Source organism: Alosa pseudoharengus, unplaced genomic scaffold, assembly GCF_046254945.1.
Source record: "Alosa pseudoharengus isolate Yale_2024_CS ecotype anadromous, Long Island Sound unplaced genomic scaffold, YU_APseudo_1.1 YU_APseudo_1.1_scf_2, whole genome shotgun sequence".
Lineage (NCBI taxonomy): Eukaryota > Metazoa > Chordata > Actinopteri > Clupeiformes > Clupeidae > Alosa > Alosa pseudoharengus.
The window spans coordinates 12,638,796-12,657,094 of record NW_027468663.1 but is presented as its reverse complement, the minus strand read 5'-3'; the positions used below and the strand labels follow the sequence as shown (position 1 = coordinate 12,657,094).

General features: G+C 46.9%; 1 protein-coding gene across 1 annotated transcript in view; it reads left to right on the top strand.

Moving 5' to 3' along the window:
* The window catches only part of ephb1 (EPH receptor B1), a 223,164-nt gene that overhangs the window by 132,985 nt on the left and 71,880 nt on the right, over positions 1 to 18,299 (top strand). The window contains 1 exon segment of the mRNA XM_076293772.1: positions 14,791 to 14,946. Within this exon segment, the coding sequence (XP_076149887.1) occupies positions 14,791 to 14,946 (156 nt within the window).

Genomic DNA, 18,299 nt, shown 5'->3' with positions numbered 1-18,299 from the left:
GAGGCCTTCAGATGTGAGAGACAACTGCCTCGTTGCTTGGTTGGAGCTGACCCTGTCGGGGGAGGTGTGGGCCTTGCCTCGGGGCTTGCTGACTTCTCCAAGACAAACATGTCGAATAACAGGCCTCTGTTTGCGGAGCATTCACTCACCACTCACCTCTGCTCCACACGCTGCGGTAGGCTGTTGTTCTGCGGCGTGTGAAAAAGTCAACATGGCTGCAAAATCTGTGCCGACATCGGGAAATGAGGTGCCTCGTCGAAAAGTTCGGCCTCTCCTGGGCGAGGCTAGTGGCTCCAGCTGAAGCCATAACACCACCCACACACGCCACCCACCCTGAAATGGTTAGGTCATTTCCTCCACTTTTTCCTAGTGTGTCTTTGTCTATAAATTCATGCACCAATTATCTTTAGCTGCCTTTTTTCAGCAGGGGCCACTTCAAACGGCTCATTAACATCCGTCACTATGCATGCCAGTGCTCATCTCTTTCACTTGCCTCCTCACTCGGAGTCTGTCCATTCTTTTTGTATGCCTGCGTTACTATTATTTATTTGATTCACGCTGACAGCATTGAACTATGGCTGATTTGCATTTGACATGTTCACAAATGGCTCAGGCTTTCTTTGAACTCACTTACGCACTTTTGTGTTCTCATTGGTCAGTGATTGTTTGTGGAAATGCAAGCGGGATGTGTTTTTGTGTGTGTGTGTGTGTGTGTGTGTGTGTGTGTCTGTGTGTGTATTTGTGTGTGTATTTGTGTGTGTGTGTGTGTGGGGGGGGGGTGTTGTGGATGAGCCATGTTGCTGTTAACAGGAAATTAAGAGCGAGCGAGAGAGAGCAAGAGAGAGAGTGGGAGATGGGTAGTATGCACATCTCTGGCTAACTGCTATGGATTAATTGATCGGTGCATGAAGTTAATGAGGTGGAGTTCTTTTAAAAGAGACAGGAGACAGACAACACTAATGGCAAGGGAAAGTTTGAAATGGAAGGCAAAAAAGGAAAGCTATTTATCTATGGAACATATACTTTATTCCTCAGGCCTTCAAGCCCAAAAGTAATTGGCAACACTCTCAGTAGCTGCTCATTTTATTACCGAAGCCCTCCATCATCACTCCCTCTCTGCCTCGTCCATCCAAGAACAACACAGTGTCTGCAGGCAGAATCACCAGGCTTATGTTGTATTTGGGTGGACATGCGGTTATAGCTCTGAGGATTGTCCGCAAAAGGCCTTCCAGCGTTCACTAGCGTCTGCTGTCCAGAAAACACAAGATAAACAAACACAGCAGATAACTGAGAAAACGGGATGCAATATCAGTCAAGAGAACGACGGAGATGACAAGGAAAGAATGTAAAATGGATGACAAGATAGCAAATATGATGAAGATGAAACAAGTCAAATAGTGCACCATTCATGCACTGTGCCACAGATTAGGCTTAACATTGAAATAAAGAGGTAAAAATAGACAGAATTATTTGCCAGAAGCCAGACTAAACAAGGTAAAATGTTAAGGGAAATCCCAAGGTAGTGTTTGTAATGAGTTACAAACACTACACACACACACACACACACACACACACACACACACACACACACACACACACACACACACACACACATATTACACACACAGTAAGGCAGCTGCAGACAGAGAGTTTTGGGACTCCAAACTCAGACAATATGGGCCAATCAAAGACAGCTAGGTAATTGAATAGACAGCAAGAGATTAATCAATATATGATTGACTCTCGCCTTGAAATTGTTAGTATATTTTCTAAGATGCTGACTGACGCAAGGTCATATTAAATGGTAATGTTGTCAAATTAGACTATATGCCTTCACTGAACAAAAAAGCTTTTTAAAAGACTGGAGGCAGACGTTTCTGAAGGAATATGATGAAAAGAGTGTGTAGGCGTGCTTTAATCCTGAAGCCACATCTCAAATCGACCTGGCTAAGAGCTCTTAGGGAAGCCACGACGGAGTGACTGTCGCGTCGGCTCTCGTACGTACCCACCAAGCCACGCCACACCAGAGCAGTGCAGGGCCAGACCTGTTTCAAACTTAGCTGCTAAGCGTGTCCCTATGGGTTTTGGGTTGTACATGTGTGTGTGAATATGTGTGTGTGTTTGTGTGTGTTGTGATGAGTGTTTTCATGCTGTGATGGCATCAGCAGAAACAGTAGGGAGGGGTGCTTCCTCCCTCTTTCTCTCCATTTCTCTCTACTCTCTCTCCCTCTCTCTATCTAGTGCATGGCTATTCATCAGTGCCAGTGAAAAGGGTACAAGAGAGGGTACCCCCTGCCAGCTACCGGCCTGGACACCCCCCCACACACACCCCCCACACACACACACCCAAAGCTGACAGTCAGCAGTAGAGAGAGAGAGAGAGAGAGAGAGAGAGAGAGAGAGAGAGAGAGAGAGAGAGAGAGAGAGAGAGGAGAGAGGAGTCCTGAGCCAAGCCAATCCCCAGTCTGGTTTTGATTACAGTGTAGATTGGAGAGGGAGCACATGTTACTGCTTGCTGAGTGGCGATATGTTACCCGGCCGCCACACTGCTGTGCAGCTTGCGCTCAAGTGCCACTGGACGCCGACGGAATACCAATGTTGTCTTTCCTCTCTCTCTCTCTCTCTCTCTCTCTCTCTCTCTCTCTCTCTCTCTCTGTCTTCCCTTTCTTTCTCGGCCTCTTGTGCATGCTCCAGTGTCAGGTCTCGTTGTTGGTGTGATGCTGCATCAGAAAAGTAATGAGAAAAGAAGATGACACCAGCTTCTTCCTGTAGTTTATGTGGTGTTTGTTTTTAATGCGTCGAAAAACAAAACAAAAACGCTGACATATCGTCTTTCGCACCACCGTGCCGCGACCAGCCATGTCCTGCTGCACACACGCCTGTCCTGCTGCACACACGCCTGTCCTGCTGCACACACGCCTGTCCTGCTGCACACACGCCTGCCATGCTGTCGCTGGCTATTTAGGTGGACATGATTGTGGCGGTAGCTTTCACACTGACAAGAGGCTATTCAGAGCTCAATCAGGGCTCCAGTGCACAAAGGAACACATTATAGAACATATATGGATGTGCAGACATGCAAACATAGCAGCCCGTGTGCAATACCTCTCTCCCACACACACACACACACACACACGCACACACACACACAAATGTGTGTTATGTATGTGTGTAGATTATATATTTCCACTCAGACAGGAAACAAAGTAGAGAGCACATCCGTTGTGTTGTTGTGGAGCCTGAGAGTGCTTCTGTGCTCTGTTCAGATAGACAACGGCACTGCCCTCTATGGAGTCCGCTGGGCCAGCACAAGTGCACACTGTTCAGTGGCACCCCTATCAGTGCCATGGATTTTCTCCTCAGCACTGTTTGTCTATAGCTAGTTAGAGATGTTAGACAAAGATTAGAAGATTTGAATCCATCTGCATTGACGATGCGCGCGCACACACACACACACACAAACACACACACACAGTCTTTTTGACCTCTTGTTCTTTTCTCTAGCATTGTTTCTCTTGGTATCCTCTCAATTTTTCTCTCCCTCTACTTCCTCCTCCCTGTCTTTTTCTTACCCTCTCTTTCATTCAGGGGGCAGCCGTGGCCTACTGGTTAGCACTTCGGACCTGCAACCGGAGGGTTGCCGGTTCGAACCCCGACCAGTAGGCACGGCTGAAGTGCCCTTGAGCAAGGCACCTAACCCCTCACTGCTCCCTGAGCGCCGCTGTTGATGCAGGCAGCTCACTGCGCCGGGATTACAGTAGTGTGTGCTTCACCTCACTGTGTGTACACTGTGTGCTGTGTGTGTTTCACTAATTCACGGATTGGGATAAAAGCAGAGACCAAATTTCCCTCACGGGATCAAAAGAGTATATATACTTATATTTATTTTTTCCTTTCCTTCTCTTCCTTCTCTCTCTGCACTGCTCGATATTGTGACTGTACAATGCCAGGGCCTTCCACTGTACTGAAGGCCATTGTTGACTTATCATCTGTCATCATGACATTCTCACTCAGTGTGTGTGTTTGTGTGGACACACAGTTCCTGTGAGTCTCGGAGAGCCCGGCTGAAAAATACGCCAACACCCCTCACCCCCCACAACATGCACCCCTCGCTTGTACAACACACACGCACCCTCCTTGTTCACACATATTTGTGTGTGTGTGTTTCTCTCTCTGCTTCTTATCTACTGTGTGGAGAGGTTTTCGGGAGAGACGACGCGGGGGTGTCGTGTAAAACTGGTCATGGGTAAAGTCGTCTACTTTGACTGGGCCTCATTAAAAGCAGGAGATACTCCCAGCAGCCTCAGCTCAGCTCAGTCTGTCAAATGGTAATCTGAGGCAGACTGTCGTATGTATATGAATATGTAAGACATCCATTATTCATTCACGCAGCATCCTATGTGATTTTTCTTTTTTTTCTTCTAACAGAGATCTAGACCATCATTAGTGGAGCGGGTTGATGCGAGCTCTGCTCTTAATGTATTCGGTCAGTCTTCTCCTAGCTGCTGATAGATGAGAGGGAAAGAGAGAGAGAGAGAGAACAGCAGGAGAAGAAAAATGATTTGGAAAGAAAGAGGACAAGGAATAGACGTGAACCCTGCTATTATAGTACACAGACAGTTTCTCTTCTTCTGAGAAGTTGATAAACCTGGCCGAAGGAAGACGGAAACAGACATCATAACATCAATCAACATGACATTAAAATGAACAGTTTGAAATAAAGTAATAATAGCCTTAATAATAATAATAATAATAATAATAATAATAATAATAATAATTACAGAATAAAATCAATAGCATAATAAACATATGAAAAGCCACAACTCTATATAGGCTACAGTATATACTCTACTGTAGTTATATAGGGTATAACTACAGTTATATAGTTATAACAAAGTCTTTAAACACGTTTTAAGGATCACATGATCACTTGAATGAAGAGTAGTAAATCATTTCACCAATGAGGGATCACAGAAGAAAAGTGTATTGACTGTAACATCTTAGTGTTGATGGAAGGTCAACATAGTAGGACTGCAGTGGGCAATAGGGGACATAGAGCTGGATCATGAAATAAAGATAGCCAAGTGCAGATCCATTAAGTGTCCTATAGTCCTATAGTGAAGGATGTGAATTTAATTCGGACTGCTATAGGAAGCCAATAAAGAGTTACTATCAGAGATGTGTCTTCTTTGGCTGATTAAAGACAGGTAGGCCAGTTAACAATGTTAAGTTCAGTTCAGTTGGGTGTGCCAAGTTGTGTGGCATATTAGATGGTAGCCATGGCCTACTGGTTAGGGCTTTGGGCTTGTAACCGAAGGGTTGCCGGTTCGATCCCCAGTAGGATTGGCTGAAGTGCCTTTGAGCAAGGCACCTAACCCCTCACTGCTCCCCGAGGACTGCTGTAAGGTAGCTCACTGCTCCGGGTTAGTGTGTGCTTCACCTCACTGTGTGCTCTGTGTTTTCACTAATTCAAGGATGGGATAAATGCAGAGACCAAATTCTGTGTATACGCCAGTAAGAGGGCAAGAGCTTTGCCCTGACTGACCTTGGGTAGAGAGGACTGGCCGCTGAGTGGAATGAGCCAGTGTGTAAATGAGTGTGTTTGTTACTGTGTGTCCTCCAACTGGACCTCCCTATCACCGTCATGTGCGCCACGAGCACATAAATCTTCCTTAAGAGATTGCATTTGCACATGATTGTTAGGGATGCACAGGCAGCACAAGCAGCTCCAACACCTCTATTCTAATGGCCTTTCACTTAGCCCAGCCAGGAGCCACCGCAGAGAGAGAGAGAGAGAGATTTCACCTGCTTCCACCATTTAGCTTGTGGTGGGCTTAGATGTAAACAGTGTTCTGGCTCTCTTGCTTTCTCCATCTCTCTCTCTCATTCCCTCCCTTTTCCATCTCTCTCTCTGTCTCTCTCCCTCTCTCACCCTCTCCCTCTCTCTTGGCTGCTGGGGTAGAGATGGGTCCTGACGCGAGCAGCACGGAAGAATGATTAATGGCCACTGAGCCGTTTCTCCCGCCCTCTTCTCCCTCCCTTCCTATCTTCCCTTTTTCTTTTTTTATTCGGTGAGGTGTGTCTGTGTGTGTGTGGGGGGGGGGTCTGATGTTGATCCTCCTCTTCAGCTCTTCATCTTGACGCTCTGCTCTTTCAGTGTGGCCTTTTCATGCCCAGAATGCGCTCCTTCGGCCAGGACCTTCCAAGACACTGACAGACGGGACCACGAGGGGTTCAGGGAACACGCCCCCCTTACACACACACACACACACACACACACACACACACACACACACACAGCCTCACCCTGTCCAGCTGCGGTGGTGTCAATGCAGCTGGTCGCTCTGCGGTGCTCTGTGCCCTCCTTCCATTTTTTTTTTTTCAACTCGGCTGGCCAAGCAATGTGACCGTGACCCAGAAAGCACGGCTATCCCTCCCAGTGCACGGCTATCCCTCCCAGTGCACGGCTATCCCTCCCAGTGCACGGCTATCCCTCCCAGTGCACGGCTATCCCTCCCAGTGCACGGACGCAGCAGTGGTGGTAGCTGAGACTGGCTCCTCACATGCCGAGTGCCGAGCTGTTGGGGGGGGGTCAGGGTGTCACTCTCCAAGAGTTCATCCTTTTTAGCGCCGAGTGTCACTGTGCACAGCGCCGTTTCTTTTTTTCCTCTTTTTTTTCCGGTCCTCGGGGATCTCTGAAGGCATGACCTCCGTACTTATGCAGGCCAAAAGAGGGAACGGTCACTCCTTACTGAGGTTTGCAGGCACCGACTGCCCTTCTGGTTATTTATTTATGTTTTATATATTTATTTATCTCTGTGGTGGCTACATGGAGATGGCATTATCTCAAACGTGTGTACAGCTGATCCAAGCTTTGATAAAGCCAGGCTTCTCAGAGGATCAGTGTTAGATCTTCACAATCATCACATGACTACATGGTCCGGAGGAGAAAAGAATAAGAGAGAGAGGGGGGGGGGAGAAATCTGCTGGCTTGCTTATTCGCAAGGCCCTGATATATATCAGTGCAGTTTATTAAAATGCATGAAGCACCCTGACATGAGCTTTGCAGGATCTATAATACTCTGGCGGATATTTCTTTGTCATAGGCCTTGACTCTCACAGTCTTGCATCTGCATAGCTTATACTCTTTTTTTGTATAGCATTGCGACATCTACCCATAGCCTTTCCTAGGAGTTATTTGAACTCCGCCTGACTCTCCACAGTGCACTGGAGATAATGATTGATTGGGTCTGATTGATTCATGACACAGTCCTGAATGATTTCTACAACGTGGCCATTGTAATTATGACTTTAATGTGCCAGGCTAAGTGTAATCGTATGGAGGCCTTGGTATGTTCTGACATCAGTGCGATTAGATACCTCTCCCTGTGAGGGTGGATGAGAGATGTGAGGGGTGGTGGTGGGGGGGTTGGGGAAGGGTGGTGGTGGGGGGGTTGCATGTCCGGTTGCAGGCGTCGCGTTGGAGTCGGGAGGCTCGTGCTGATGACAGACAGGCTGTGGTGACTGGACTTAATGGTCTTCTGATCCTGATCCACTGCTCTCCATCACGACTGCACGCGCTCCCGCAGACTAGCAGTCTCATCAGGGCACGGCCATCCGTCACTGTCAGCAGCCTCTTATCCAGGCCAGTGACACACACACACACACAAAAAGTGCAATGACCCGTAAATACACAAATACAGGCGTCTGCATACGCAGGAACACTCAAACATAGGAACACTCAAACACAAACACACACACACACACACACACACACACACACACCACACAGCACAGCACATCCACACTGCAGGGTGACCTCCAAGGCCAGAGCAAAGGAATGACCCACAGGGGTCAAATGGTGTGAAATGGCTCTTGCCCTCTGTGTGTGGACGTGGGCAGGATTTAAAGGACTCAGCCTGGGATATTTCCCATGTGATGGATGGGATCTGGTGTTGGTGGGGGCCGTGGGTGGGTGGAGGTGTCGGGTTAAATGCACGGTTCAGGGGATGCACCACTGGATTCCTGAAGGATCTCCTCTATTCCTCTCCAGAGAAATGGATGGCTTTGCATTCTGGCAGTATACCCCTGCATTCAATTACACTCCTGACCACACACACACACACACAGACACACACACACACACACACACACATATTCCCACTCAGACATGTTTGTGTTTGTCGTTCTTCTACCATTCGTCACCCCGAGCTGTGTTTGTGTGTGTGTGTGTGTGTGTGTGTGTGTGTGTGTGTGTGTGTGTGTGTGTGGCGTGTGTGTGTGTGTGTGTGTGTGTGTGTGTGTGTGTGTGTGTGTGTGTGTGTGTGTGTGTGTGGCGTGTGTGTGTGTGTGTGTGTGTGTGTGTGTGTGATCCTGCAGTCCTGTGCTTGTCTGAAGTGGTGTATGGGAGTTTTGGGGCAGATTGGGAGAATGTCACTGTGGTGTAAATATTTGTGTCCTCACAGTGTAGCACACCCAGGAGACAGGGACAGCCAGATGGCTGGGTAGCAAGTTTTTTGTGCACTCCGTGTGTGTGTGTGTGTATGCTGTGGAGGCCATGTTTTTTGTCTGCAAAGGGCAACTATGGCACAGTGCTCCCAGTCATTCCCATCACTTACACATCACTTACACACACACACACACCCACACACACACACACACACACACACACACACACACAGACACACACATACACACACTCAAGCTCATATGTGCTAATTTGCTCACATCCAAACGCTTGCACGTCCTTCTAATCACTCTCATACCCACACCCCATAAATCCTATACTTTCAATTTCGCTCTGAATTGTGCGGCTCCATATATATTTTAATGCAGCGGCGATACATTAGAGGCTGGACTGCGCCATGTGACACGTTGCCAATGTGGTTATAGCTGTGATATATAGCCTGTGCTAGGCCTTCTTTTATACCCGGAGACCACAGGCGGAATAATTGAACCTCACCTCTGCCTGCGATATTGCCTGGCGTCAACGCACGCACCAAAGAGCAGCCGTGTCGGGTCGTCCAGGCAACGGTCAGCGCTAATGCCGTCCCTTCTCTGCTCCGAGCGAATTTCATTTAGCCGCTATCTCCTCCTTCGTACATTTTGTATTGAACGAGCCATGTGAGTGTTACTCAGAGCTCCAATTTACTGCCAGTGTGGTTTTATTTATTTGTTTTGTTTGTTTGTTATGGTGGTTATTATTATTTTTTTCCCCATTCTGCTGCTTCTTTTCTCTCGTGAGATGGAGGGCAGAAAGTTTGGCTTTTTCAGTCAGTCAGTCAGTCTTCCCGCTGCTGCTGCTGCACCTCTGAGCCCTTGAGTGTGAGAGCGATCAGATAGCCATCAGTGCCCGTGAGCGGCCGGGACTGGGCTCTGGAGCCTGGCAGGAGCGGGAGCGGGAGGAGGAGCAGGTGTTGGGCAGACGGCCGGCCGGTCGTTAGTCAGGCGAGACAGGGGTGAGGTGGGGGGTTTACGGGCTCCAGGTAGGAGCTGGAGATGCTTAGTGTCAGATTAAGAGCACACACACACACACACACACTCCCCAGTGTGCAGCAGGATTTAATTAAATCCCCATTTCGGGAGAAAATTGCTGTGAAAAAGGCCTGCGGATGTCTGTGTGTGAGTGTGTGTGTGTGTGTGTGTGTGTGTGTGTTGGTAGGTGGGCAAGCAGGTGTGTGTAAGTGTGTATGTGCATCTAGGGTTGTGTGTGTGTGTGTGTGTGGAGGATGTGTATTTCGAGTGTATGTGGGTAGTGTGGTGTATTGTAAATTGTAGTGATGTGTTTGCACTGCTTGTGTGAAAGGCAGAGTGGAGCGGTTTTCTCTGTAAGAGCTCTTTATCTGAGGTGGTCTGACGGCCCTGCCGTCCGTCCAGAGGAGAGGGGAAGCCGCAGCAAGACGCTGGCGATGATGAAGGACCACATGGCTGCATGGTTGCAAAGTTCAGGCAGCTCAGGCACTCCCAACGCCTCATGAGAACCTAATTGTTTATAGATGATATTTTGTAATCTTCTTTTGTTTCCCAATAAAAACAACTCCAAAAGGATGATGAGTGTGTTCATATATGCGTGTGTTTTTGTGTGTGTGTGCATGCATGTGTATGTGTGTGCGTGTGAGTGTGTCTGAGTGTTTGTGTGTATGTGTGTGTGTGTGTGTGTGTGCGCGTGTGTGTGTGTGTGTGTGTGTGTGGTGCAGCAGATTTAGAGCTCTTTTGAGGAACAGGAACACCCTGTGCCTCCAAACCAAATATTAATGAATCAGTCTTGCTGCATGGGCTGCTCGCCAGCTGCTCTGAGCTGGAAAAGCATGAAGTTCTCAGCAGTGAGATTCAAATGCAGGCCTCAGAGGTTTTCCAACCATTTGGTTCATGGATTTCTTTCTCTCTCTCCCTCTCTGTCTCTCTCCCTCTCTCTCTCTCTCCCCCCTTCCTCTCTGACAGTGCTGTGCAGCCAAGCAGGTCCAGATTAATTAATGGGTTTAATGCGGCAGCCTCACGCTCATAATACGCAAGGTCGATTAGAAAAGTTTCCAACACTATTGTGGAATTAAATCAAGCAGAAGGCGTGTGTTTCTCTTCTAGGGGGTCAGTAATGTCACCCCCCCCCCCTGGATCTCTTCTTCAGTCACGATGACCCCCCTCCACCACCTTCGCTCCTGGACATCATTGTGCAGGTAGCAAGGCGACTGCGGCAATCAAATTAATTCCCCGCCGTCCTGTTCGTCAGATGCTAGACAGTAAGAAAAATGTTGAATGGGAATCCCATTTATCGGGGTTACTGCTGCCACCAGCCCCCTCTCTCTCTCTCTCTCTCTCTGTTTTTGTCTTTCCTTTCTTTTTTTTCTTTTTTTTTCTTGCGTGGTACGGGCGGCGACGTGAGCGTCACGGGGGGCTGGCGTGCCCGACGGCTACGTTATTCCACCCAGCTGATTCAGCAGCCGCCACTGTCTGTGCGTCTCTTTTCTTTGTACGTGTTCAGGCGCTCTGGCTCTCCTGGCCGAGGTTCACTCCTCATCTCTAGATCTGTAAACAGCAGCCTGAGGGGGTTGAAGGGTGTGTGTGTGTGTGGGGGGGGGGGGGGTAGAGTGCGCTCAAGCTAACTATTTGCACATCATTAAACCCACACATTAGGTCTATCTTCATGTGTATGTGTGTAAGTATGTGAGCTGGCATGCGTGCTGCATACTTTATGTGGAGATGTGTGAGCAGCACAGATACTACTCAGTGTGTGTTATATTCTTGATTTTACTACGTTGTTTTTTTCTTCTCTAGTGGTGAAGTTGCTCATGGAGTTCAGTCATTCGGACATGTTTTCCTTTGCTTTATTTTGTGTCTGTTTGGCCTCATTGCTCTGTAGAAGAAGTGAGATGTGTGAAGCTGGTTGGTGGAGCACTGAAGGCCATCTAGCCACCCACACACAGGGTGCACTGGGGAGGGGGTTGTCCTCATAAAAGAGACTTTTTCCTGGTTTGATTTCTGTATTTCTTCAAATGCCACCCCTGATGCTGTGAGTAGAAGTAAGCAGTAGCATTGCTCTAATAACTGCAGCTTTGTACTTGGAGAATGGGACTTGGGTGAGTATCTGAGTGGGCAGCCAGTGATGTGATTGGGAGCAGACTAGTTGGCATTCCCGGGACTCTGTGGATGTGGTGGCAGGTCTAGCTCTGGTGCCGGTAGAGACCAGGTCAGATGAGAGGAGAGGAGAGGAGAGGAGAGGAGAGGAGAGGAGAGGAGAGGACTGGCTGACTCGCTGGCTGTCTGGCTGGCTGGCACCACACCTCCCACATGTTCACACATTCTGCCATGTGTGGGGGATTCTGCACCAACTGTTCCACCAGGACATTCCTCCCTCCTCTCCTTTCTTCTCTTCTTCTCTTGTCCTCTCTGATATTCACTTGGCTGTTTCTCTCTGCTTTCCTCCACTCTACTCCTCTCCTTTTCTCTTCCCCCTTTTCTTCCCCTCTTTATCTAATCCCTCTCTTATCTACATTCTGTTTTCCTGATCTCTCCCCAGGCTAGTCGGAGAGTCAGCCTTCAGTTTTTGGGGTTAAAAGGCAATCTCTTGCATGACTTACAGTATCTGCACTCTATCAACACAGCCAAAAAGATGTAAAAGCAAGTCCAACCTAAAAGAATGAAATATTCAGTAGGGCATATAAACAAAGGCTCTGAATATCCTGGTTTGTGCGCTTCTAAGGTTGAGTAGATTCCCTTTAGCTGTGGACAGGTTGTCTAGGGGAAGGAGGGAAAGAGAGAGTGAAAGAAAGAGAGAGATTTTTCATAAGGTTCTTCGTTCCTGTTATTCTCACTAAAGCTGATGTAGGTGGGGAGAGCCGGGGCTAGGAGCAGATGTCCCTCCCCCAGCGCCTCCTCTCCTCTCCTCACCCCGCGCCTCCTCTCCTCTCCTCACCCCGCGCCTCCTCTCCTCTCCTCACCCCGCGCCGCTCGCTGTGCCGGAGCACTGGGGGTAGTGACAAAGGAGCTGTGTTGCCATGGCGCTGGCTGGTAGATGATGAGGAGTAATCTTGCTATGTGGCCCGTTCTCGGCCCTTAACGTCTCGCTTGTTAAGCCTTGCCTCTCTCTCTCTACATGTCCTCCTTCTTTCCCCTCTCTCTATCTCTTTTATCATCCTCGCTCTCTATCTTTCTTTCTCTCCCTTGACTTTTTTCTCTGTTTTCTCCCAATTATCTCACTCTCACTCATCTTTTGTTGTATTGCTCTTTCTCTCTCTCATCCTCCTATCTCTCTCTCTCACTCATCCATCTGTCGGTCGGCCTACCTCCCTCTGTTTCAACAGTCTCAGAGGTTTGGCCGTCGTTTGACAGTCCACTGAAGCTGCCAGTTCAACAGTCTGGGGCGACTCATAAAAATTAAACAGGGAAAAAATGAAAGTGGCCAGTTTTAATGGCGTAATAAAGCATACTGTAACCGGGCACCCAAAAACTCACTGTCCGTTTCCCCCCTCACTTTAATGAAGCATAACATTTTTTAATTAAATCTTAAAAGGCTGTTGATATAAAGGTCCAAAAGTTTAATCCACCCCTCTGTCATTCCAGATGACAGGGCCCAGTTGTTCTTGTTCAAAGAATGAGCGACAGACAGAGTGGGTGGGGAAGAGAGAGAGATAGAGGGGGGCAGGGAGGGGGGATAGGAAGAGAGAGAGATAGAGGGGGGCAGGGAGGGGGGAGAGGAAGAGAGAGAGATAGAGGGGGGCAGGGAGGGGGGATAGGAAGAAAAGAAAACAAGTCAGACAACATGTTTGTCTCCACTGATTACAGGAGAATATTTTTCTTATTCTCCGACGGGCGTTGGAACGTGTTTTTTCCCTCCACCATCTGTCAATCCATCCATCCGTTCATCCATCTCCTGCAGCCCTCCATCTTTCCCCATATGCATCATCTCTGCATCCTCCTCCAGGGTTTTATACACAATTAATGTGAAACAGCACTGGGAGGAGTGCACAGAGAGACCCTGTATCATGTCACATGATCTGCAGTTAGGACTGATGTGGATGCAGTGGGAATGGAACATCTTTGAATTGAGCTTTTCAGCTAAAGTTACATTGTGTTTTTATCGATGTGTTGTTGTTTTATTGATGTGTTGTTTGTTTGGCTACATGGGCAGTGTTATCCAAACACAGATCATGGTGTTTACGACATTGTTGTCTGCAGGCCATTTTCTGTAGTTGGCTATTGTGCATGTGTGTGTGTATGTGCATGGGTGTGTGTGGGTTGTCACCGCTGCGTGTGTGCTTCTATTAAGGGAGTTTGCCATGTGGGCTGATGTTTCTTTGCTGGCTTGCTGAAGATCCAACTGCTGTTAGCCAGATCGATATGGGAGCTTTGGAGAGTCTGGTGCAGTGCAGTGCGGTACTCCCTGCCTGACAAGTCCTCCTCTCTCTCCTTTATCTCCCAGTCCCTCTCTCTCTTTCTCTCTCTCTCTCTCTCTCCCTTTCTTCTGCTCAATTTCTCTGTACCTCTACCTTCTCTCCTTGCTGTTTGTGAAATTGCCTCACTCTTACCGTAAGGCTCGCTTTGACACTAAACATCAGTTTAGACTGCGCTGTCTCCCTGGACTGTTCATCTAGTCTCATCTAAAGTTGTGTGACATTTTCAAAAGACTTTAAATAGTCGTAGAGCGGATCATAAAAATGGAGTGTGAAGCGGCTGGAATCACTGTGGCCTTTATCTCTGTAAAATGAATACAGGCTTTAAGAAGTGGCCCAGTTTCCCGAGAATTTATTGACTTTTGTGCTGCGGTGGCACCGATGTCATAAGGAGCCTTTGAGTGAGCTTGCCAGCTCCTGAGCTGTTATTCCAGTTAGAATTTACGCTAGCAAATTTTCCCCTTGTGCAGAAAGATTATCCCCATCTCTCTCTCTCTCTCTTTCTCTGTTCTCTGTTCTGAGATTTTGTGAAATGGTGTTTTGGGTGGATTGCCTGTGCTGGGATGGTGTGATATCAGCTGTAATAATCGTTGTTCTCGCTGGACTCTCACATTTGCATTAGAGAACAACCTGAAATGGAAGTGCAAAGTTATCACTCGCAGATCAACGTGCCTGATCGCATTTGCTCAGAACAAAAGTGGTTCAACTGAACGATTCAACCTCGGGAGACAATCTCAAAGTGCTGTTTGAGGGACTGTCGGTGTCTAAATCTTAGACAGAATTAGATGCAGTGAGCGTATACAAAATATACGCATATCATATAATGACATTTTTATACTGTATGTTATGCCTTTTCCTTTAATACATTGCTGATCTCTCTCTCTCTCTCTTTGTCTCTTCACAGCCTGCCCCCCAGGGACGTTTAAGTCGAGTCAGGGGGAGGGCCTGTGCCTCCAGTGCCCCCCCAACAGCAGGTCCACCTCGGAGGCGGCCACCATCTGTGTGTGCAGGAACGGCTACTACCGCGGAGACACTGACCTGCCTGACATGCCCTGCACCAGTAAGTGTGGTTTCTCTGCAGCCCAGCCAGTAGTGACATGATACTAAACACTCCAACAGTGGATTTCATGCTTACTGGGTATCATGGGTTGGAATGCCCAAGGAGCAGTCAAACTAAGGCAGCTGTGGAACTGTTCATTACTGTAGATTTCTGTAAAAGCCTGTGGTAATTGATCCCAGTGTCAGGATATGTGATGTTAGCGTTACTATGGGGATGACTAGGATCTTTAAGACTCTTTATACTCAGAGCACTCTCTATGACAGACCCTCTGCACTGGCACTGTTGTTAAAAGCACTTATTTTCAAATTCTCTGTCTTATAATCACATATTCCTTAGAAATGAAATGCTCAGTTATTTTTTTATGCATAGTATGCAAAGCTTCACCAGAAACTAAACTTGTTGTGCAAGTCCATAAGTCGCAGACATTTCAATAAATTCTTCTTTCTTCAATGCTTTATGTTTTATGACAGTCAGGCCAGTCGTTTTTTGTGTAATTCTGCACATCAGACAGACAAACAGAGGAATTGAACTGAAAACATTTGGCAGCTAAAAGGTGTGGCCATTATAACCACAACACTTTTTTTTGTAATTCTGTATTTGGCCGGAATTATCTTGACCTGGCTTCTCCCGGAAAATTGGTATTAAAAACCTCTAAGACTTATATTTGAGTCCCCTGGCTCTAAGCTAAATGTCGGGGTGGGGAGCTGGTACCTATGCAGTGGAGCACAGTTTTAAGTAGGTTAGAAATGTTAAGAAAAGTTGGAAAGTAAATGCAGTACTCCATACCACCCCTTACACAATCAAACATTATGCCCCCCACCCCCACCCATACAAACACACACACACACACACACACACACATACACACACACACACACACACACACACACCAATCCACACTCCCCTCAACATTATCTCACCATGAGAATTAGGTCAGATTTCCAATTTACCTTCTTGACGAGGCTTCAAACCCAAAGGAAAATGCTGCCATTTGCAAATGTTTTGTTGCCAGCTCAATCCTGCAGTGACTGAGTGTTACTCATCCCTCCCTGGAGATGAGCACACCAACGAGAACTGAACACGTATGACTGAACGAGGGAGAGAGAGAGAGAAAGAGGGAGGGAGAGAGAGAATGTCTGACACAAGGTGTGCCCCTGCTGCGAAAGCAAAGCACACACACCTGTTCATTTGTTTCAAGTCACACACACATATAGCGGCCCAGGCTCTTTTGGCACAGCAAACTAGTGGAGCGACGTCTCTCTCTCTCTCTCTCTCTCTCTCTCTCTCTCTCACTCTTTTCGCCCACTCACAGCTCCTGTTAGCTCTCCCTCCACAGGCTTGTGCACCCAAGGGGATCGCAGAGATGTAGCACCGCTATGTAGGTCAGCGGGATATGATCTACACACATACTGAAAAAAGAATGTGTTTTTTCTTCTCTTTTTTCCCTCACTAGTTATTTTTCTCATTCATGAAAAGTGTGTGAGACTGGCACAAATAGCAGAGTGTCTGTAGATATATTGTTTTCGTTTTATGAATGAGTGATTGTTTCTTTCCCCTTTTTATGCTGTGGTCAGCGCTGACTTGTCCTGAGTTGGTTCAAAGGTCAATCTGTCCAGGTTAAGAGGTCAAACTGAAAATTGGTTTGCAAGTGTTGTTTGTAACTATTTGCACAACCAAATCAATAGTATTCAGTTGAATCTCAAATATTTTATTTTCAAACGGTACCATTTGGTAGTGTTAAAACTACTCTATTGTGGTGTTGAAAATATAGAGCTAATTTTACACTGAATAGGGCTACTAATTAACAATGACCGTGTTAACCATTTATGTCATTGTTGATATAATTTGACACTACTGCTTTTTATACTGTGGGTACTGTTTTACTGTTTTAACACTTAAATCTGCTAAAGCAGCTAATACAATGCTAAAGCAGGTAATACAATGCTAAAGCAGATGCAAATGATACTTGCCTCAAGCAGCAACTGTGACTCTAGAGCGGTAACTATGGTTACCGATAATTCGTTATTCAGTATCCTCAGCTTAACGATGTACCCAAGTGCCTAAAACATCTGAATTATATGGTGCAACTGATTGCGGATCAAATCCTTTTGAAACTGATGTTTTATGTTTAGTTGTTAAGCGAAAAATGAAACATTAGAACAGGAAATCACTAACCCATAATCCTTAGAACCAGGAGCTCTACATTTAATTCAATAGCCAGGTTAAGAGCATATAGCTAATGTTCCACACACACAGATAAAAGGGCCTTGTACTTTAATGACTAGCTATACTGGTGGTCATTTCACAGTTAGAATACAATAGTAATAGTAGAAGTAATAGTAATAGCTCTTAGCTCTTTATGCAATGTAACACTTCAAAATGTTTTTTTTTTTCATTTTGCAGTGTTTTGTGGCTTAGGTGACTCCAAGGTCACAGGTGGTAATGCCATTTCCAATGCTTTTAGTCACAATGGCTTTGGAAAAGCCATGCTTTTAAAGAACTAACAGGCCTCAATAGTACCAGGAGCTCCATGACAAGAGAACCTCTGATGGTTGAGTCTTTTGTGGGTGATCACTTAGCACTCTTCAGCCACACTGACTAGCCAGTATCAAGTGCACTAGCTTATTCTCCTCTCCGTCCTCTTCACTTTGCAACCGCCTGTCTGTCCACCAATACTCTCTCTGTAAAGGATGTGGAGTGAACGTTAACTCTCCTCTACCCTCCTGAGAGTGAGAACAGCAGACAGGCTGAGTTTTAAGATTTGGAGAGCATTTAATAAATGTTTTGTAGGAGGAAGAAGATGAGGAGGAGGAGGAGGAAGAGTGCGAGGAGGAAGAAAGAAGCCTGTGAGCTCTAGCCGACTTGCCGGTCTCAGCCAAGCGGATCGGAGGAGGAACACGGGGTGTGCTCACCCACGAAAGGGAGAATTTGAAACGCCGTCACACGACGGCACATATGTTTTCCGCCTGTCTCTCTCGCACAGGCTGCCGCTCGCCATCAAAGAGCAGCTGTTGCTTGGGTGCTTGTTGGTTAATGATAATTTGATCAATAATTCATTGTGCGGGACGGAAAAACGTTTGAGGATCAGCACTTTAAGCCTGTTTCCCCACCTCACTCTGAAAATCTGTTTGAAGGAAGCATCATTGCTCTTATATTATTTACCATCTCAACTGATACTGGTACAAATTAAAAAATGTGTCGTGTTGATATACTAAGGCCTGGAAAATCAAGCCCCTTTTCATGTTGTTTTCTGATCTGAGTGGCTTCGTATTTAATTTGTGGTATTTTGTGTTGTTATTGCTTTGCTTTCTCAGAAAGTTTATTCTCTTCAGAAGGCTTTTCTCTGTAGTGGG